The 23,052-nt window shown below is 39.7% G+C and overlaps 1 protein-coding gene and 1 long non-coding RNA gene across 9 annotated transcripts in view; both read right to left on the bottom strand.

Annotated features, from left to right (window-relative positions):
* The window catches only part of LOC133541670 (uncharacterized), a 32,855-nt gene extending 20,756 nt beyond the window's left edge, over positions 1-12,099 (bottom strand). The window contains exon 1 of the long non-coding RNA XR_009803945.1: positions 11,982-12,099. This is a non-coding gene — a long non-coding RNA (uncharacterized LOC133541670). The remainder of the gene's footprint in view (positions 1-11,981) is intronic.
* Positions 12,100-16,764: 4,665 nt separating this feature from the next.
* Positions 16,765-23,052, bottom strand: part of LOC133541663 (heparan sulfate glucosamine 3-O-sulfotransferase 6-like) — a 97,584-nt gene continuing 91,296 nt past the window's right edge. For all 8 annotated transcript variants that reach the window (XM_061885188.1, XM_061885189.1, XM_061885196.1 and 5 more), the window contains one exon: positions 16,765-17,784. In XM_061885188.1, the coding sequence (XP_061741172.1) occupies positions 17,166-17,784 (619 nt within the window). In that variant the 3' untranslated portion in view covers positions 16,765-17,165. The remainder of the gene's footprint in view (positions 17,785-23,052) is intronic.

The following is a 23,052-nucleotide window of genomic DNA, read 5'->3' as shown; positions in this document are numbered from 1 at the left end:
GGAAACCACTTTTTTTTTGTGTATCTGCTTTGAAGGGATCAACCTAAATGGGTTCATCCTTTTCCTCCAACTGTTTCTGTTTAGCTCCGCCATGCGCCCGTTATTTATCACGCAGAGCATTCTGTACGTCCCACTAATGGCCTGCATTTCCAAACACTATTCACTTGTGCAAACACTTCCACAAGTGGGGGAAATGGAAGGTTTGCATTAAACTGTGGCCTTAAAATCCTTGGACGCTGCATTCCAGCTCAAAAATAAACTAAACAATTTATAGTAAAAAAGGCTAGTTTAGGAGACTGTAAAGTAATTTGTTTATTGCCCTGGTAAAATGTCGCTGGGAATATAAAAAAAATTAAGGAAAAACTATTAAAATGTGCAACGCATGATAATAATGATATTATTGATAGTTTTAAAAATATTATAACATCTCTTGATTTATTACAATTGTATTATGGCAGGGGTCTGCAACCCAAAATGTTGAAAGAGCCATAATTCTGCCAAAATTCAAAGTTTTCCTTGTAAAATTGTGACCTTTTTCTTGTGAAATGCCAACAAATTTTTCACAACAAGCTTTTTTTATATGTGCATAGTATGTATATATTATTCATGTTGTAAATACACATCTTTATATATCTAGAAAGGCTGGTCCTAAAGAGGTAAGCATTTTTATAGGTCTCAAGAAGGTAATAAATACAACGTGTGTGTGTGTGTGTGTGTGTGTGCAGCTAAAATAAACTAAACAATTTATAGTAAAAAAGGTTAGTTTAGGAGACTGTGCAGTAATTTGTTTATTGCCCTGGTAAAATGTCACTGGGAATATACAAAAAAATTAAGGAAAAACTAGTTTTCACCATTAAAATGTGCAACGCATAATATTAATTATGCCCCCCGCGACCCCGAAAGGGAATAAGCGGTAGAAAATGGATGGATGGATGATATTATTATTGATAGTTTTAAAAACATTATAAAATCTCATGATATTATTATTGTATTATGGCAGGGGTCTGCAACATAAATTGTTGAAAGTGCCATATTGAACCCATCCATCCATCCATTTCTACCGCTTATTCCCTTTCGGGGTCGCGGGGGGCGCTGGCGCCTATCTCAGCTACAATCGGGCGGAAGGCGGGGTACACCCTGGACAAGTCGCCACCTCATCGCAGGGCCAACACAGATAGACAGACAACATTCACACTCACATTCACACAAATACACAAAAGTAATCCGGTCTGAGTAAAATGACGACTTTTATTATAATACTGCCTAAATTCAAAGTTTTTCTTGTAAAATTGTGACCTTTTTCCTTGCGAAACTTCAAGTCATTTTTCACAAAAAGCTTTTTTTATATTTACATAGTGTTTATATATTATTCATGTTGTGAATACACATCTTTATATATCTAGAAAGGCTGGTCCTAAAGAGGTAGGCTTTTTTTAGAGCTCTCAAGAAGGTAATAAATCCAAGAATGTGTGTGAGTGTGTGTGTGCGCGGGCCAAAAAAAACCTAAAAAACGTATAGTAAAAAGGTTAGTTTAGGAGACTGTACAGTAATTTGTTTATTGCCCTGGTAAAATGTCACTGGGAATATACAAAAAAAATTAAGGAAAAACTAGTTTACACCATTAAAATGTGCAACGCATAATATTATTATTATTGATAGTTTTAAAAACATTATAAAATCTCATGATATTATTATTGTATTATGGCAGGGGTTTACAACATACAATGTTGAAAGAGCCATATTGGACCAAAAATACACAAAAGTAATCCGGTCTGAGTAAAATGACGACTTTAATTATAATACTGCCTAAATTCAAAGTTTTTCTTGGGAAATTGAGAGCTTTTTCTTGTGAAACTCCAAGTCATTTTTCACAACAAGCTTTTTTTATATATCTAGAAAGGCTGGTCCTAAAGAGGGAGGCATTTTTAGAGGTCTCAAGAAGGTAAGAAATCCAAGAATGTGTATGTGACCAAAAAAAACCTAAACAATTCATAGTAAAAAGGATGGTTTAGGAGACTGTACAGTAATTTGTTTATTGCCCTGGTAAAATGTCACTGGGAATATACAAAAAAAAATGAAGGAAAAACTGGTCTTCACCATTAAAATGTGGAAAACATAATAATAATCCCATTATTATTGACAGTATTAGGAACGTTATATAATGTCATGATATTGAAGTATGGCAGGGGTCTGCAACCCAAAATGTTGAAAGAGCCATAATTCTGCCAAAATTCTAAGTTTTCCTTGTAAAATTGTGACCTTTTTCTTGTGAAATTCCAACAAATTTTTCACAACAAGCTTTTTTTTATATGTGCATAGTATGTATATATTGTTCATGTTGTAAATACACATCTTTATATATCTAGAAAGGCTGCTCCTAAAGAGGGACGCATTTTTATAAGTCACAAGAAGGTAATAAATACAATGTGTGTGTGTGTGTGTGTGTGCAGCTAAAATAAACTAAACAATTTATAGTAAAAGGTTAGTTTAGGAGACTGTGCAGTAATTTGTTTATTGCCCTGGTAAAATGTCACTGGGAATATCCCAAAAAAATTAAGGAAAAACTAGTTTTCACCATTAAAATGTGCAACGCATAATAATAATTATGATATTATTGATAATTTTAAAAACATTATAAAATCTCATGATTTATTATAATTGTATTTTGGCAGGGGTCTGCTACCCAAAATGTTGAAAGAGCCATAATACTGCCAAAATTCTAAGTTTTCCTTGTAAAATTGTGACCTTTTTCTTGTGAAATTCCAACAAATTTTTCACAACAAGCTTTTTTTTTATATTTGCATAGTATGTATATATTATTCATGTTGTGAATACACATCTTTATATATCTAGAAAGGCTGGTCCTAAAGAGGGAGGCTTTTTATAGGTCTCAAGAAGGTAACAAATACAATGTGTGTGTGTGTGTGTGTGCAGCTAAAATAAACTAAACAATTTATATTAAAAAGGTTAGTTTAGGAGACCGTGCAGTAATTTGTTTATTGCCCTGGTAAAATGTCGCAGGGGATTTCCCCAAAAAAATGAAGGAAAAACTGTTTTTCACCATTAAAATGTGGAAAGCATAATCATAATTATTCTATTATTATTGACAGTATTAAGAATGTTATATAATGTCATATTAATATGGCAATATATTGAAAGAGCCATATAGGACCACAAATACAAAAAAGTAATCGGGTATGAGTAAATTGATGACTTTTATTATAATACTGCCAAAATTCTAAGTTTTCTTGTGAAATTGTCACCTTTTTCTTGTGAAATTGTCACCTTTTTCACAACAAGCTTTTTTTTTTTTTTTTAAATATTTGCATAGTGTCACAATATGGGGTGGGGGGTTCGCAGCTTGCTGCGGGTCGTTTTCCCAGGAAGGCAGACTGACTACTCGGGACATGGCGTTTAGGTAAAAAGGTGATTTAATTTTAACTAAAAAAGGTACAAAACAAAAAGCGCTCATAGCGGAGGCACAACTTGGCTAAGGAACAAAACTAATACATAGACTATGAACATAAATCAAACAACACTTACTATGGCTGGACAAGAGAAGCATGGACTTTGGCATGAAAAAACTGGCATGGACTGAGCATGAAAAGAACACAATGACGCCAGCCGACTGGCTTAAATAATGCCTCTGATTAGTGCTCGGGTAGCAGGTGAACATAATTTGCAACCATGGCAACAAAACAAGGGAGTGAAAAAAAAAGGAACTTAAAGAGTCCAAAGGTCAACAGAACATAGCCAAACAAGACATGATATATTGTGTGTATATATTCATGTTGTAAATACACATCTTTATATATCTAGAAAGGCTGCTCCTAAAGAGGTAGGCTTTTTTATTCGGAGGTCTGAAGAAGGTACGAAATACAAGTGTGTGTGTGTGTGTGTGTGTGTGTGTGTGGGCGGCCAAAAAAAAACCTAAACAGTTTATAGTAAAAAGGTTAGTTTAGGAGACTGTACAGTAGTTTGTTTATTGCCCTGGTAAAATGTCACTGGGAATATACAAAAAAAATGAAGGAAAAACTGGTTTTCACCATTAAAATGTTGAAAGCATAATAATCATAATAATCCTACTACTATTGACAGTATTCAGAATGTTATGTCATGATATTATTATTGTATTATGGCAGGGCAAAATCTAAGTTTTTCTTGTGAAATTGTGACCTTTTTCCTTGCAAAACTCCAAGTCATTTTTCACAACAAGCTTTTTTATATATTTGCATAGTGTTTATATATTATTAATGTTGTAAATACACATCTTTATATATCTAGAAAGGCTGCTCCTAAAGAGGGAGGCTTTTTTAGAGGTTTCAAGAAGGTAAGAAATCCAACAATGTGTGTGTGTGTGTGTGGCCAAAAAAACCCTAAAACAATTTATAGTACAAAGTATGGTTTAGGAGACTGTGCAGTAATTTGTTTGTTGCCCTGGTAAAATGTCACTGAGAATATACAAAAAAAAAAATGAAAGGAAAAACGTTTTTTCACTATTAAAATGTTGAAAGCATAATAATAATCCCATTATTATTGACAGTATTCGGAACATTATATAATGTCATGATATTATTGTTGTATTATAGCAGGGCAAATTCAAAGTTTTTCTTGTGAAATTGTGACCTTTTTCCTTGCAAAACTCCAACTCATTTTTCACAACAAGCTTTTTTATATGTGCATAGTATGTATATATTATTCATGTTGTAAATACACATCTTTATATATCTAGAAAGGCTGCTCCTAAAGAGGGAGGCTTTTTTAGAAGTCTCAAGAAGGTAAAAAATCCAAGAATGTGTGTGTGTGTGTGTGTGTGTGTGTGTGTGTGTTTGCGGCCCAAAAAAACCTTAAACAGTTTATAGTAAAAAGGTTAGTTTAGGAGACTGCAGTAATCTGTTTATTGCCCTGGTAAAATGTCACTGGGAATATACAAAAAAAATGAAGGAAAAACTGTTTTTCACTATTAAAATGTGGAAAGCATAATAATATAATCCCAGTATTATTGACAGTATTCAGAACGTTATATAATGTCATGATATTATTATTGTATTATGGCTAGGGTCTGTAACCCAAAATGTTGAAAGAGAAATATTGGACCACAAATACAAAAAAATAATTGGGTCTGAGTAAAATGACGACTTTTATTATAATACTGCAAAAATTCAAAGTTTTTCTTGTAAACGTGTGACCTTTTTTCTTGTGAAATTCCAACTTATTCTTCACAACAAGCTTATTTTATAATTGCATCGTAGGTATATATTATTAATGTTGTAAATACACATCTTTAGAATAGAATAGACTTTATTGTCATTATATTTATAGATCTAGAAAGGGTGGTCCTAAAGAGGAAGGCCTTTTTCACAGGTCTGTGTGTGTGTGTGTGTGTGGCCAAGAAACCCTAAACAATGTATACTAAAACGGTCATTAATAGTATTAGGAACGTTATATAATGTCATATTATTGTTGTATTATGGCAGGGGTCTGCAATTCAAAATTTACAAAGAGACATATTGGACCACAAATACAAAATAGTAATCGGTCTGGAGCCTCAAAAAATGAAAAGTCTTATATAAGTGTTATAATGAAGGCAACACATCATGTAAGTGTCTATATTAGCTTACTATCAAAATGACTTTAAAATCCTTATATAAGTGTTATAATGAAGGCAACACATCATGTAAGTGTCTATATTAGCCTACTATCAAAATGACTTTAAAAGTCTTATATAAGTGTTATAATAAAGGCAACACATGATGTAAGTGTCTATATTAGCCTACTATCAAAATGACTTTAAAAGTCTTATATAAGTGTTATAATGAAGACAACACATGATGTAAGTGTCTATATTAGCCTACTATCAAAATGACTTTAAAAGTCTTATATAAGTGTTATAATGAAGGCAACACATCATGTAAGTGTCTATATTAGCCTACTATCAAAATGACTTTAAAAGTCTTATATAAGTGTTATAATAAAGGCAACACATGATGTAAGTGTCTATATTAGTTATATTAGCCTACTATCAAAATGACTTTAAAAGTCTTATATAAGTGTTATAATGAAGGCAACACATGATGTAAGTGTCTATATTAGCCTACTATCAAAATGACTTTAAAAGTCTTATATAAGTGTTATAATGAAGGCAACACATCATGTAAGTGTCTATATTAGCCTACTATCAAAATGACTTTAAAAGTCTTATATAAGTGTTATAATAAAGGCAACACATGATGTAAGTGTCTATATTAGTTATATTAGCCTACTATCAAAATGACTTTAAAAGTCTTATATAAGTGTTATAATGAAGGCAACACATGATGTAAGTGTCTATATTAGCCTACTATCAAAATGACTTTAAAAGTCTTATATAAGTGTTATAATGAAGACAACACATGATGTAAGTGTCTTTATTAGCCTACTATCTAAAATGACTTTAAAAGTCTTATATAAGTGTTATAATGAAGACAACACATGATGTAAGTGTCTATATTAGCCTACTATCAAAATGACTTTAAAAGTCTTATATAAGTGTTATAATGAAGACAACACATGATGTAAGTGTCTATATTAGCCTACTATCAAAATGACTTTAAAAGTCTTATATAAGTGTTATAATAAAGACAACACATGATGTAAGTGTCTATATTAGCCTACTATCAAAATGACTTTAAAAGTCTTATATAAGTGTTATAATGAAGACAACACATGATGTAAGTGTCTATATAAGCCTACTATCAAAATGACTGTCACAGGCGGACGCAAATCTTCGTTGACAGAAATTTTGAAATGTAATAATATTTATTCTACACATTTTTACAACATTAGTAGTACTTCTCACAGGACGAAATAACTGTCTTAGAAATCCATTCATTCCCTACCGCTTGTCCTTTTTGGGGTCGCGGGGGGTGCTGGAGCCTATCTCAGCTGCATTCGGGCAGAAGGCAGAGTACACTCTGGACAAGTCGCCACCTCATCGCAGGGCTAACAGACATATTTGTGCAAACCCCGTTTCCATATGAGTTGGGAAATTGTGTTAGATGTAAATATAAACAGAATACAATGATTTGTAAATCCTTTTCAAGCCATATTCAGTTGAATATGCTACAAAGACAACATATTTGATGTTCAAACTCAAACTTTTTTTTTTTTGCAAATAATTAACTTGGCTGCAACACGTGCCAAAGTAGTTGGGAAAGGGCATGTTCACCACTGTGTTACATCACCTTTTCTTTTAACAACACTCAATAAACATTTGGGAACTGAGGAAAGTAATTGTTGAAGCTTTGAAAGTGGAATTATTTCCCATTCTTGTTTTATGTAGAGCTTCAGTCCTTCAACAGTATTTTACGCTTCATGATTTATCATCTATTTATAATGTGCCACACATTTTCCATGGGAGACAGGTCTGGACTGCAGGCGGGCCAGGAAAGTACCCGTACTATTTTTTCACGAAGCCACACTGTTGTAACACGTGCTGAATGTGGCTTGGCATTGTCTTGCTGAAATAAGCAGGGGCGTCCATGAAAAAGACGGCGCTTAGATGGCAGCATATGTTGTTCCAAAACCTGAATGTACCTTTCAGCATTAATGGTGCCTTCACAGATGTGTAAGTTACCCATGCCTTGGGCACTAATGCACCCCCATACCATCACAGATGCTGGCTTTTACACTTTGCGTCGATAGTCTGGATGGTTCGCTTCCCCTTTGGTCCGGATGACACGATGTGGAATATTTCCCCAAAAAATTTGAAATGTGGATTCGTCAGACCATAGAACACTTTTCCACTTTGCATCAGTCCATCTTAGATGATCTCTGGCCCAGAGAAGCCGGCGGCGTTTCTGGATGTTGTTGATAAATGGCTTTTACTTTGCATAGTAGAGCTTTAACTTGCACTTACAGATGTCGTGACCAACTGTATTTAGTGACAGTGGTTTTCTGAAGTGTTCCTGAGCCCATGTGGTGATATCCTTTAGAGATTGATGTTGGTTTTTGATACAGTGCCGTCTGAGGGATCGAAGGTCACGGTCATTCAATGTTGGTTTCCGGCCATGCCGCTTACGTGGAGTGATTTCTCCAGATTCTCTGAACCTTTTGATGATATTATGGAGTGTAGATGTTGAAATCCATACATTTCTTGCAATTGAACTTTCAGAAATGTTGTTCTTAAACTGTTTGACTATTTGCTCACACAGTTGTGGACAAAGGGGTGGACCTCGCCCCATCCTTTCTTGCGAAAGACTGAGCATTTTTTGGGAAGCTGTTTTTATACCCAATCAAGGCACCCACCTGTTCCCAATTAGCCTGCAAATTCCAAATAAGTGTTTGATGAGCATTCCTCAACTTTATCAGTATTTATTGCCACCTTTCCCAACTTCTTCGTCACGTGTTGCTGGCATCAAATTCTAAAGTTAATGATTATTTGCAAAATAAAAAGTGTTTATCAGTTTGAACATGAAATATGTTGTCTTTGTAGCATATTCAACTGAATATGGCTTGAAAAGGATTTGCAAATCATTGTATTCTGTTTATATTTACATCTAACACCATTTCCCAACTCATATGGAAACAGGGTTTGTAGTTGTTATAATGACATCTGTAGAAAGGCGCACATGTTGAACATATTCTCTGTTTCAAGTCAATTGAAATTGTCTGTCAATGTAAAATCCAACAGAATATTGAAGATGGATGACAGAGTCATTAAATAAGCCTCATGGTGTCATTTCAGTCCTGCCAGGAGTCAAACATGCTGTTGTTGTCATCGTTGTGTATTTACATTTTTCCAAACAACACACCTCAATCATTCCTCCAGCTGCTCGCATCCGTGACCGCTGTTGCATTTCTCACATCATTAGCAGGCTTCAGTGACAACCTCAAATCACCCCGAAAGTCGTGCGGTTCCGTGAAACCCGATCGACGCCAACTTTTTCCGCAGATGCCATTTATTCTCGCTTAATGCCCGCTGCGGGCTGGCATACAGTGAAAAGCAATATCAGCCCCGGGCTGGCAGTGGACGAGCAGAGGCCCCGACCGCTTATGAGTTTTTGGCTGGCCCGCTTAAAAAAAAAAAAACTGATGCCAGACTCATAAAGCAGAGGGCGAATGTGACATGGACTGCAATTAGAGAGGGCGGGTGGGTTGGGACGACAGCTAAAGTGTATGCGCGTGTGTGCGTGTGTACACACACACACACACACACACACACACAAAAATGTTGTTCGTGACTTGTGGGGACCACCCTTTCTACAGGTTGTGGAGGCATAAAAAGGCCACTGGCCAGTTAGCTCAAACACATCTTTAAATCTCTGGATTGATGAAGTAATGTGCTGATCATACTTACTGGGGACCCTGGGGAAAAAAAAAAAAAAAAGAGTTATATGGTTCATGGGGACCAAATTAGAATAATTTTGGGTAATTCACACAAATTTGTACGTGACTACTGAGGACCATTTAAAAAAAGAAGTTCAAATTAAATTACATTAAATTAAAGGTTTCCCTTTAAGGCACCTGTTTTTTTGTCCCCATACCGCCAAAGGTGACTGTGTAAACAGAGCCATGTCCCCATTAAATCAGCATTGCCAGAACACACACACACAAGTTAAAGGGGAACATTATCAGCAGACCTATGTAAGCGTCAATATATACCTTGATGGTGCAGAAAAAAGACCATCTATTTTTTTAACCGATTTCCGAACTCTAAATGGGTGAATTTTGGCAAATTAAACGCCTTTCTGTTCATCGCTCTGGAAGCGATGACGTCAGAATGTGACGTCACCGAGGTAACACACCCACCATTTTCATTTTCAACACATTACAAACACCGGGTCTCAGCTCTGTTATTTTCCGTTTTTTTGACTATTTTGTGGAAGTTGAGACATCATGCCTCGTGGGTGTGTTGTCGGAGGGTGTAACAACACTAACAGGGAGGGATTCAAGTTGCACCACTGGCAAGAAATCTGCCGCCAGACCCCCATTGAATGTACCAGAGTGTCTCCACATTTGACCGGCGATGACAGACATGGCACGGAGATGTATGGATAACCTGCAGATACATTTTCAACTATAAAATCAACGAAATCACAAAGGTGAGTTTTGTTGATGTTGACTGCCAGCTAATCGATGCTAACATGCTACGCTAATCGATGCTAACATGCTATTTACAGACGGTGCTAAAGCAGACATGGCACAGAGATGTATGGATAACCTGCAGATGCATTTGCAACTATATTACGTTTCCTTCCACCCACATTTAATGCGAAACAAACACTTACCAATCGACAGATTTAAGTTGCTCCAGTGTCAAAAGATGCGAAAGTCCTGATCGTTTGGTCCGCACATTTTACCGGCGATGCTAACGCAGCTATTCGGCCATGCTATGGCTATGAATAGCGTCAATAGCTATTCGCTCAATAGCTTCAGTTTCTTCTTCAATATTTTCATACTCCGACCATCCGTTTTAATACATGCGTAATCTGTTGAATCGCTGAAATCCGAGTCTGAATCCGAGCTAATGTCGCTATATCTTGCTGTGGTATTCCCATTGTTTGTTTACATTGGCAGCACTGTGTGACGTCACAGGGAAATGGATAGTGGCATCGCAAATAACGAAAATCAAGCACTTTAACTACGGACTGGACTCTCACACTATTATGTTAGATCCACTACGGCCTGGACTGTCATACTATTATGCTAGATCCACTATGGACTGGACTCTCACTATTATGTTAGATCCACTTTGGACTGGACTCTCACTATTATGTTAGATCCACTGTGGACTGGACTCTCACACTATTATGTTAGATCCACTATGGACTGGACTCTCACACTATTATGTTAGATCCCCTATGGACTGGACTCTCACACTATTATGTTAGATCCCCTATGGACTGGACTCTCACACTATTATGTTAGATCCCCTATGGACTGGACTCTCACACTATTATGTTAGATCCCCTATGGACTGGACTCTCACACTATTATGTTAGATCCACTATGGACTGGACTCTCACACTATTATGTTAGATCCCCTATGGACTGGACTCTCACTATTATGTTAGATCCACTATGGACTGGACTCTCACACTATTATGTTAGATCCACTATGGACTGGACTCTCACACTATTATGTTAGATCCACTATGGACTGGACTCTCACTATTATGTTAGATCCACTATGGACTGGACTCTCACACTATTATGTTAGATCCACTATGGACTGGACTCTCACACTATTATGTTAGATCCACGATGGACTGGACTCCCACACTTTTATGCTAGATTATACATTTTTTTTCCAGTTTATTTTTAACACAATAATCTTGAGATCAACTTCAAATCTATCTGTTAATTGTAAGATTTATTGTTGTTTATGTTTTTTGTTTGTTCATTTTAGGCCCTTCTATTAAAAAAACAGCTCAGTTTTTTATATGGCAAACACAAAATATGCAACATTTTCCCCCAAAAATATCTCAAAGTGGAATATTTAACGTGACATAATCGGAGCCTTGAATAGGTCAATAATTCATATTGACATTGATTCATTATTATTTTTTTAAATAAGATACAGCCTGCATGGCAGCTTTGTGTTATTAGAGTAAACATTGCAATATTTTCTTGTTACATTTCACCCATTTGCTCCTTTATATCATTTTTTTATAGTTTAAAAGTTTTTCAATCTTATTTTTAAAATGTGCCGTGGGGCCGTTAAAAAATGACCTGTGGGCCGCACTTTGGATACCATTGTTTTAATTCATAAACCTTTTATATGAGTCATAAACCTTTTATACAGACGAATGAGAATATGCCAGAAGGACAGTTGCAATAAAGAAATATTCATGCTAAAGGTGCTACTTTCATCAATATAGACTCACCACCTGCGCTTCTACAGTCAACACAGCTTAATGACAAAGAAAGTTACAAATAGGCATGTAGTTTAAAACCCGCCAACACAATATTTCAGGTGAAAACAAGAATTAAAAACTTACCTCAGCAGAAATACAACCGATCTCCTCACCTCCTGTCTCCTGGATACTTCCTGCTACCGGCTTATAAGCACCACTAATTGGACCGCGGCGGTCACGTGACGAGGGGGAGTGGCTGAGTAAACATGGCAAGAGCATACCAGTCACTTCCTGCTACCGGTATAAAACTAAAGCTGATTGGACTGTGGTGGTCACGTGACTAGAAAGAGCGCAAAGAGTAAATTTAAAAACAAGAGTCTAATAGTCTCCACAAATGTATGTCTGTATTTGACACCTGTGTTACAATTATGTTAGATCCACTGTGGACTGGACTCTCACACTATTATGTTAGATCCACTATGGACTGAACTCTCACTATTATGTTAGATCCACTATGGACTGGACTCTCACTATTATGTTGGATCCACTATGGACTGGACTCTCACACTATTATGTTAAATCCACTATGGACTGGACTCTCACTATTATGTTAGATCCACTATGGACTGGACTCTCACACTATTATGTTAGATCCACTATGGACTGGACTCTCACACTATTATGTTAGATCCACTATGTACTGGACTCTCACTATTATGTTAGATCCACTATGGACTGGACTCTCACTAATATGTTAGATCTACTATGAACTGGACTCTCAATATTATGTTGGATCCACTATGGACTGGACTCTCACACTATTATGTTAGATCCACTATGGACTGGACTCTCACACTATTATGTTAGATCCACTATGGACTGGACTCTCACTATTATGTTAGATCCACTATGGACTGGACTCTCACACTATTATGTTAGATCCACTATGGACTGGACTCACACTATTATGTTAGATCCACTATGGACTGGACTCTCACACTATTATGTTAAATCCACTATGGACTGGACTCTCACTATTATGTTAGATCCACTATGGACTGGACTCTCACACTATTATGTTAGATCCACTATGGACTGGACTCTCACTATTATGTTAGATCCACTATGGACTGGACTCACACTATTATGTTAGATCCACTATGGACTGGACTCTCACTAATATGTTAGATTTACTATGAACTGGACTCTCACACTATTATGTTAGATCCACTATGGACTGGACTCTCACACTATTATGTTAGATCCACTATGTACTGGACTCTCACTATTATGTTAGATCCACTATGGACTGGACTCTCACTAATATGTTAGATCTACTATGAACTGGACTCTCAATATTATGTTAGATCCACTATGGACTGGACTCTCACACTATTATGTTAGATCCACTATGGACTGGACTCTCACACTATTATGTTAGATCCACTATGGACTGGACTCTCACACTATTATGTTAGATCCACTATGTACTGGACTCTCACTATTATGTTAGATCCACTATGGACTGGACTCTCACTATTATGTTAGATCCACTATGGACTGGACTCTCACACTATTATGTTAGATCCACTATGGACTGGACTCACACTATTATGTTAGATCCACTATGGACTGGACTCTCACACTATTATGTTAAATCCACTATGGACTGGACTCTCACTATTATGTTAGATCCACTATGGACTGGACTCTCACACTATTATGTTAGATCCACTATGGACTGGACTCTCACTATTATGTTAGATCCACTATGGACTGGACTCACACTATTATGTTAGATCCACTATGGACTGGACTCTCACTAATATGTTAGATTTACTATGAACTGGACTCTCACACTATTATGTTAGATCCACTATGGACTGGACTCTCACACTATTATGTTAGATCCACTATGTACTGGACTCTCACTATTATGTTAGATCCACTATGGACTGGACTCTCACTAATATGTTAGATCTACTATGAACTGGACTCTCAATATTATGTTAGATCCACTATGGACTGGACTCTCACACTATTATGTTAGATCCACTATGGACTGGACTCTCACACTATTATGTTAGATCCACTATGGACTGGACTCTCACACTATTATGTTAGATCCACTATGTACTGGACTCTCACTATTATGTTAGATCCACTATGGACTGGACTCTCACTAATATGTTAGATCTACTATGAACTGGACTCTCAATATTATGTTAGATCCACTATGGACTGGACTCTCACACTATTATGTTAGATCCACTATGGACTGGACTCTCACACTATTATGTTAGATCCACTATGGACTGGACTCTCACACTATTATGTTAGATCCACTATGGACTGGACTCACACTATTATGTTAGATCCACTATGGACTGGACTCTCACGCTATTATGTTAGATCCACTATGGACTGGACTCTCACTATTATGTTAGATCCACTATGGACTGGACTGGTCCCTACATTTTGGGTCCCCTCCAAGGTTTCTCATTGTCATCCCATCGGGTTGAGTTTCTCTTCGCCCTGATGTGTGATCTGAGCCGAGGATGTCGTTGTTGCTTGTGCAGCCCTTTGAGACACTCGTGATTTAGGGCTTAACATTAATTGATTGATTTATTGATTTTCATGGAAGGAAAAAAAAATAATAATGATGCTGATAAGCATATGATACAGTTAGCCGGTGCCGGAGTATCATCATCTTTACCTTCCCTGTGTGCATCCCCGAGTCAAACTGTGCGTCTTCTGCTCCCGGATCTTCCCTGTCTCCCCCGTGCTTCATGGTTTTTTGACTTCCTCCCTCGTTCCTCAACTCCTCGCTCGCCCCACATCCCCTGCATGCCTCATGGACTGCATTGTTCCTTCGCTCCTCATTCAACATTTACGGTAACACTTAACAGCTGATCTACACACATAGTCACACACATACACTATTGGATTTTGTTACACACCATTCTATAGTTTATTAGTATTGTAAATTATTATATATATATATATATATATATATATATGTGTGTTTACTATATATATAATACATCTTTGGACATTACTGCCCCCTGGTGTCAGTCTTCCGTCATCTCCTCTGCAAAACCACAACACCAGGTGTCTAATGCTCAAACCAAAAATAAACAAAGAGCTGGACGAAGTGGCTGGGGAGAGGGAATTCTGGGCTTCCCTGCTTAGGCTGCTGCCCCCGCGACCCTACCTCGAATAAGCGGAAGCAAATGGATGGATGGATGAAAATATGGAACTAATGCAACAAAATGTTGTTCTTATCCGTACTGCAAAGTTCAAATTTGAATGACAATAAAAGGAAGTCTAAGTCTATTTTATACGTACTTTAATACCAGATGCTGGCGCTGTGACTTGCTGTGTGAAAGTGCACACGCGTACAGCATAATTCCACTCTGATGGGTAATGTGTGAAATGCTAAATGGGTTATACTTGTTTAGCGCTTTTCTACCTTCAAGGTACACAAAGCGCTTTGACACTACTTCCACATTCACACACACATTCACACACTGATGGAGGGAGCTGCCATGCAAGGCCCTAACCACCACCCATCAGGAGCAAGGGTGAAGTGTCTTGCTCAAGGACACGATGAACCTGACCAAGTTGGTCGAAGGTGGGGATCGAACCAGGAACTCTCCCGACCGTGCCACGCCATCCCGATGCTCCGTACAACTCTGATGCCACACCTGTGTCGCGTCAATGGGATCATGTTTTGTTTTTTTTGGACAATCAGTTCCTGTTTTCGCACTTCCTGGTTTGTTTTGTTACCATAGCAACTCATTAACTTCCACCCTGTCATGTCTCACACCTGTTTGCACTAATCATGTCCATTATTTAAACCTGTAGTTGCCAGGTGGTCAGACTGGCGACTTTACCTACACTTCCTTCATAAAAGGTTGTACTTGTATATCGCTTTTCTACCTTCAAGGTACTCAAAGCGCTTTGACACTACTTCCACATTTACCCATTCACACACTGATGGAGGGAGCTGCCATGCAAGGCCCCAACCAGCACCCATCAGGAGCAAGGGTGAAGTGTCTTGCTCAGGACACGAGGTTGGTACTAGGTGGGAATTGAACCAGGGACCCTCGGGTTGCGCACGGCCACTCTACCACGGCACCACGCCGTGGTAGAGTGGCCTCCTGCCCATGCCACGTAAAAAAAAAATATTGTTTATGTCACAGTTATTGAGTTTTGTGTTTGGTCCATAGTCATGCCATAGTGCTAGTTTTTTTTTTTCATAGTCACGTTTGTTCTCCACCATTGTGCGCGCCTTTTGTTTGCTTCCTTTTTTTTTTAGTAGTTATAGTGGTTGAAATAAAGGATGTACTTACATTCACGTCTCGCTCGTGCCAACTTTCCTTTGCTTCGGCAAAAACAAACCACATCATAGTCCAAGTTTGACAACCTGGAAGTCCATCCATCCATCCATTTTCTACCGCTTATTCCCTTACGGGGTCGCTGGCGCCTATCTCAGCTACAATCGGGCGGAAGGCGGGGTACACCCTGGACAAGTCGCCACCTCATCGCAGAACCTGGAAGTCGACCTGTGGAATTTGCGAATTTCTGCAGTACAATCTGGTGGGACAGAGGCGGGATGGCACCTGTTTGAAAGGATATCCTGCGACTCTTGGATGTGAGCGTTGAGCTTTAACATCCGGGACTTTTTCTGTAGATGATTTTATGATTAAAAGCAGTGCCGCACAAAGGCCTGGGATTTTTTTTTTTTTTGAAGTGGCTTCATCAAGCGACAAAGCACATGAGTCACACAGACAACAAGACTGCGAACCCTTGATGGAAGACAAATGGTTAGAATTCAAAGAACAGTTAGGTCTGTCACTCTTCTAAGAAATGAACACTGGCAGATGTCGTGTGAGATACAACTGCGACTTTACAACGCAGAGAATGAAATGACACAACTTTTATATGCTTCGAATCTATGACATACGACACATTTCCTTCTGTAATGAAAAATAAAATCCAGTCATGTTAATACTGTTGACAAACAAATAGTGGTTCATAATTACAGAGTAAGGCTCGTTTCCCCTTTATCTTGTTCCTTGCCTTGGCTGTGATAATAAATACATAGAAATCTTTCATTCGCATTTTACTCGACAGAACAAAACTATAAATATCAGCTTATTTAGTGAAATCAAGTCAAAAAATATACTTTAAGGCAATGTGGTTCTTCTTTATGCTAACAAATATGTCATAAGCTTGCATGTTTGCGCCGTTCAACAAAGCGTCGCGTGTCAGGAGAACATTCCTGAGAGTCTGCTTCGACTCAAAAGAGTCCGCCACTAGTTATTACCAGCCAAAGTCCTGCCCGCTCATCTGGTAGAATCGCTGGTTGTGAGGTTGGTAGAAGTCTCTCAGTCTCTGCAAGACCTCAGCAGGAATCCGAGGATGAGGTCTCCCCTTTGACTTTCCCAAACAACGTGGCCTGCTGCTTCCCTCGGGCTTCTTCAAACACGGGAAACCTTTGGTCTGGTTAAAGTAGAAATGCTTCTCGGAGATGACCCTCTTCAGGCCCAGGAAGTCCTGAACGCGACCCATCTCCCCGGCGGGATCGAACACCAGGCGCTCGCCGCAGACAAAAAGAAACTGCGACAAGGGGAAATACCGGAGCCAGTTCTCCAGATGTTTGACGTAGAGGCCGATGCGGATGGCGCTCCACGAAGTGTCGATGAGTTCCCCAGTCGAGGTGTTCCTGAGGGCCAGGTTTTGGAAGGAGGGAAGACCCGGGTTCTTGGAGAGTGTCTGAGTGTAGTCGGACACAGCTCGAGTCACTGGATCTCTGACCACCACGATGAGCTTGGTTTGGCAGTTCAAAGTGCAGACGCGACCTGGAGCCTCCTTCGTGACAAAGTAGCTGGGGGTCTTCTCCATGGTTATCTGACCGTCCAAGGTCCGAGGCATCAAATTCCTGGAAGAACACAATCGGCATTAGTGACAAAGGATTCATCTGTCTGCTTTCTGTGCCGCGCATGGTTAGTGTTGCGGAATGGAGGTCTACTGCTGCTTCTTCTTTATTGGCAGAGCACACAACCTCAAAAGTGCCTTACCACCGCCTACTGTGGTCTCACCTAAATACATACAAATATTCCTTCCCATAGTAAATTATATTCCATAAATTAGTCTCTTGTAGAAACATTACAACATTTTTTGGGCTGGTGCTGAGTGCCCCTTTGAGAGTAACGGTCTGACCATGTCTTCAATCTTCCTATATGACCTGGTCCCTACACTCCGGAGCTCTTGTAAAAAGAGCTCAGCAGCGCATGCACTTTTTGCGTCGGATGAAAACACTCGGGGAGTGCTCAGAGAGTATGGGGTATCGGACTGTCTTATTGTGGCGGTCCACTCCCTGTATGATCAGTGTCAGAACTTGGTCCACATTGCTGGCAGTAAGTCGAACACATTTCCAGTGAGGGTTGGACTCCGCCAAGGCTGTCCTTTGTCACCCATTCTGTTCATAACTTTTATGGACAGAATTTCTAGGCGCAGTCAAGGCGTTGAGGGGTTCCGGTTTGGTGACCGCAGGATTAGGTCTCTGCTTTTTGCAGATGATGTGGTCCTGATGGCTTCATCTGGCCGGGATCTTCAGCTCTCACTGGATCGGTTCTCAGCCGAGTGTGAAGCGACCGGGATGAGAATCAGCACCTCCAAGTCCGAGTCCATGGTTCTCGCCCGGAAAAGGGTGGAGTGCCATCTCCGGGTTGGGGAGGAGACCCTGCCCCAAGTGGAGGAGTTCAAGTACCTAGGAGTCTTGTTCACGAGTGAGGGAAGAGTGGATCATGAGATCGACAGGCGGATCGGTGCGGCGTCTTCAGTAATGCGGACGTTGTACCGATCCGTTGTGGTGAAGAAGGAGCTGAGCCGGAAGGCAAAGCTCTCAATTTACCAGTCGATCTACGTTCCCATCCTCACCTATGGTCATGAGCTTTGGGTCATGACCGAAAGGATAAGATCACGGGTACAAGCGGCCCAAATGAGTTTCCAGGTCTCTCCCTTAGAGATAGGGTGAGAAGCTCTGCCATCCGGGAGGAACTCAAAGTAAAGCCGCTGCTCCTCCACATGGAGAGGAGCCAGATGAGGTGGTTCGGGCATCTGGTCAGGATGCCACCCGAACGCCTCCCTAGGGAGGTGTTTAGGGCACGTCCAACCGGTAGGAGGCCACGGGGAAGACCCAGGACACGTTGGGAAGACTATGTCTCCCGGCTGGCCTGGGAACGCCTCGGGATCCCCCGGGAAGAGCTAGACGAAGTGGCTGGGGAGAGGGAAGTCTGGGTTTCCCTGCTTAGGCTGTTGCCCCCGCGACCCGACCTCCGATAAGCGGAAGATGATGGATGAAAACAGCACAGCTCCCTCCCCCCTTTCTACAGAAGCGCTATAAGGAGCCTACTGACCAACAGCATCTCTGTCTGGACTGGAGCCTGCAGTGCCTCAGACTGGAAGTCTCTACAGAGAGTGGTGAGGACGGCTGAAAAGATAATCGGGACTCGCAAAAAGCCGCTGCCTGACCAGGGTTCAGAAAATCTGCAGAGACTCCTCCCACACCCACTAAGGACTATTTTCACTGCTGGACTTTGGAAAGAGGTTCCGCAGCCTCCGTAGCAGAACCTCCGGGTTCTGTTACAGCTTCTTCCCTCAGGTCGTAAGACCCTTAAAGGGGAACATTATCACAATTTCAAAAGGGTTAAAAACAATAAAAATCAGGTCCCAGTGGCTTGTTGTATTTTATGATGTTTTTTTCTAAATTTTACCGGTCTCGGAATATCCCTAAATAAAGCTTTAAAGTGCCTTATTTTCGCTATCTTCGAAACCACTATCCATTTCTCTGTGACGTCACACAGTGCTGCCAATGTAAACAAACAATGGGAATACCACAGCAAGATATAGTGACATTAGCTCGGATTCAAACTCGGATTTCAGCGACTTAAGCGATTCAACAGATTACGCATGTATTGAAACAGATGGTTGGAGTATGAAAGTATTGAAGAAGAAACTGAAGCTATTGAGCGAATAGCTATTGACGCTATTCATAGCCATAGCATGGCCGAATAGCTGCGTTAGCATCACCGGTAAAATGTGCGGACCAAACGATCAGGACTTTCGCATCTTTTGACACTGGAGCAACTTACATCCGTCAATTGGTAAGTGTTTGTTTCGCATTAAATGTGGGTGGAAGGAAACGTAATGTAGTTGGAAATGCATCTACGGGTTATCCATACATCTCTGTGCCATGTCTGCTTTAGCACCGCCGGTAAATAGCATGTTAGCATCGATTAGCATAGCATGTTAGCATCGATTAACTTGCAGTCAACATCAACAAAACTCACCTTTGTGATTTCGTTGAATTTATCATTGCAAATGCATCTGCAAGTTATCCATACATCTCTGTGCCATGTCTGTCTTAGCATCGCCGGTAAAATGTGGAGACACTCTGGTATATTCAATGGGGGTCTGGCGGCAGATTTCTTGCCAGTGGTGCAACTTGAATCCCTCCCTGTTAGTGTTGTTACACACTCCGAGGCATGATGTCTCCAAGGTTCCAAAAAAATTTGAAAAAACGGAAAATAACAGAGCTGAGACCCAATGTTTACGATGTGTTGAAAATGAAAATGGCGGCTGTGTTACCTCAGCAACGTCACATTGTGACGTCATCGCCTCCAGAGCGATAAACAGAAAGGCGTTTAATTCGCCAAAATTCACCCATTTAGAGTTCGGAAATCGGTTAAAAAAATATGGTCTTTTTTCTGCACCATCAAGGTATATATTGACACTTACATAGGTCTGCTGATAATGTTCCCCTTTAAATGTATCAAAATAATCCCCTCAAAAATGGATTAATTGGCTAGAATATAAAGACAACATAACATACATCCATAAACGTGGATGCACATGCAAAAGTGCAATATATTTATTTGTACAGTAATCTGTTTGTTTGTATCTGCAACTTGTTGCTCTTTTACCCTGCACTACAACGACCTAATGCAACAAAATGTTGTTCTTATCCGTACTGGCCTGCTTAGTGGCCTAGTGGTTAGATTGCCCGCCCTGAGATTGGTAGGTTGTGAGTTCAAACCCCGACCAAGTCATACCAAAGACTATAAACCAGGGGTGCCCATTACGTCGATGGCGAGCTACCAGTCGACCGCGGGGGGTGTGTCAGTCGATCTCCAGCCAGGCTTTTAAAAAAAATAGACCTAAAAATGAGTGATCATCAATCTTCACCAAGACGTCACTTAAATGACATTCACGGTACCGGAGGGTCTTGTGAGATGACGCTGGCTGCTGCAAGATCATTATTATGAAAATATGACCGAGAGGAAGGCGAAAAAAAACACTTTTTATTTCAACAGACTCTCGCGCCGTACCTTCCGTCAAAACTCTAAAGGCCGACTGCACATTTCCTATCTTCACAATAAAAGCCCTGCTTCATGCTGCCTGCGCTAACTAAATACAGAGTCTCGGAAAACTGGCGTGCACAAGCGATCCCTCAGAAAGCCAGCTTTCCGAGACTCTTATTTTGTTAGCGCAGGCAGCATGAAGCAGGGCTTTTATTGTGAAGATAGGAAATGTGCAGTCGGCCTTTAGAGTTTTGACGGAAGGGACGGCGCGAGAGTCTGTTGAAATAAAAAGTGTTTCTCGCCTTCCTCTCTGTCATTTTTTCATAATAACGAACTGGCAGCAGCCAGCGTCATCTCACAAGACCCTCGGGTGCCGTGGATGTCAATCAAGCAAGCTACGGAATTTGCCGCCAATGTTTTTCTTGTAAAGTGTATGGAAGCTGGATGAATTAGATGCCAAAAAGCAACCACTTTCATGTGGTATTGTACAGAAAGGACAACTTTTTTTCTCCTCCATTTGAAAATGTGGGCGTTATCATCATTACTGTCTGATTCCAATCAATGCAAGTCATCAGAATCAGGTAATACACCAACTTATATTCTTGTCTTTGTGAAAGAAAGACATCTATATGTGTTACACATGCTTGTATTATCATTAAACACATTTAACTTGTTTACAAAAATGTCTCTTTCATAAATAAATAAATATAAATGATATATATAAATGAGGTAGATCCCCTCAAGTTGGTCAATTGAAAAGTAGCTCGCCTGCAGAAAAAGTGTGGGCACCCCTGCTATAAACAATGGGAGCCACATCAAAGGGTTGGAATTGAGGGGTTAAATCACCAAAAATGATTCCCGGGCGCGGCCACCACTGCTGCTCACTGCTCCCCTCACCTCCCAGGGGGTGATCAAGGCTGATGGGTCAAATGCAGAGAATAATTTCACCACACCTATTGTGTGTGTGTGTGACAATCATTGGTACTTTAACTGTACTGCAAAGTTCAAATTTGAATGAGAATAAAATGAAGTCTAAGTCTCTCTTAGTTTTCTCCTTTCTCGACTGTATTTGAATAACAGTCTCCACATTGCAGATGTCACATAATCCAGTTTGTTTATATGGTGCAATGTTTTTTTCAGTCTGGTGTGTCCTAGTCTAATATGTGATATGAGTCCTTCATTTTTTTGTGCTCCCCCTTACAGTTCTTCCCCCTCCTACTGTGTTCTGTATTGCATGTTGTAATCATGCCCCAATGTACTTGCCATTTTTTTTTATTGCAGCACTTTGAGATGCATTCAAAACAAATCTAACATATTATTATTACCGTTGTTGTTATTATTATCATGATTGCCCCAGAGGCCAATGAAAAAAAATGCTCACTTGTTGCCAGGCAGAAGTCACAGAGTGTAAGCATCTGTGCCCTGGGGGCCAATAGAAAAGTTACCACATGTTGCTCGGCAGACGTCACGTGGCTCAATCATAAAAAATACACTTGTGTAGAGGTCATGGAGGACAAGTGTGCCGGTAGCCAATCAAAATTGCCCACACGGAATAAACAGGAAGTTAGACGGACAGACAGAGCAGAATAGAATAGAGTTGTACTAACATTATTACAGTGAATATGTTCAAAGAACATCGAAATTGGAGCAGATCCCCTAAGGCAGTGGTCCCCAACCTTTTTGTATCCGCGGCCCTGGTTTGTCATGAAAAATGAGTTTTTTTGTGGTTGGTGCACTATTTGTAAGTGTATATTGTGTTTTTTATTTTGATTTAATTGAAAAAAATAAAAAAATATATATAAATATATTTTTTTTATAAAAAAATATTCTGCGGCCCGGTACCA

This window comes from Nerophis ophidion, linkage group LG23 (assembly GCF_033978795.1).
Source record: "Nerophis ophidion isolate RoL-2023_Sa linkage group LG23, RoL_Noph_v1.0, whole genome shotgun sequence".
In the NCBI taxonomy this organism is placed as follows: domain Eukaryota; kingdom Metazoa; phylum Chordata; class Actinopteri; order Syngnathiformes; family Syngnathidae; genus Nerophis; species Nerophis ophidion.
Note: the sequence above shows the minus strand (reverse complement) of the source record. Positions and strands in the feature narration are given on the sequence as shown.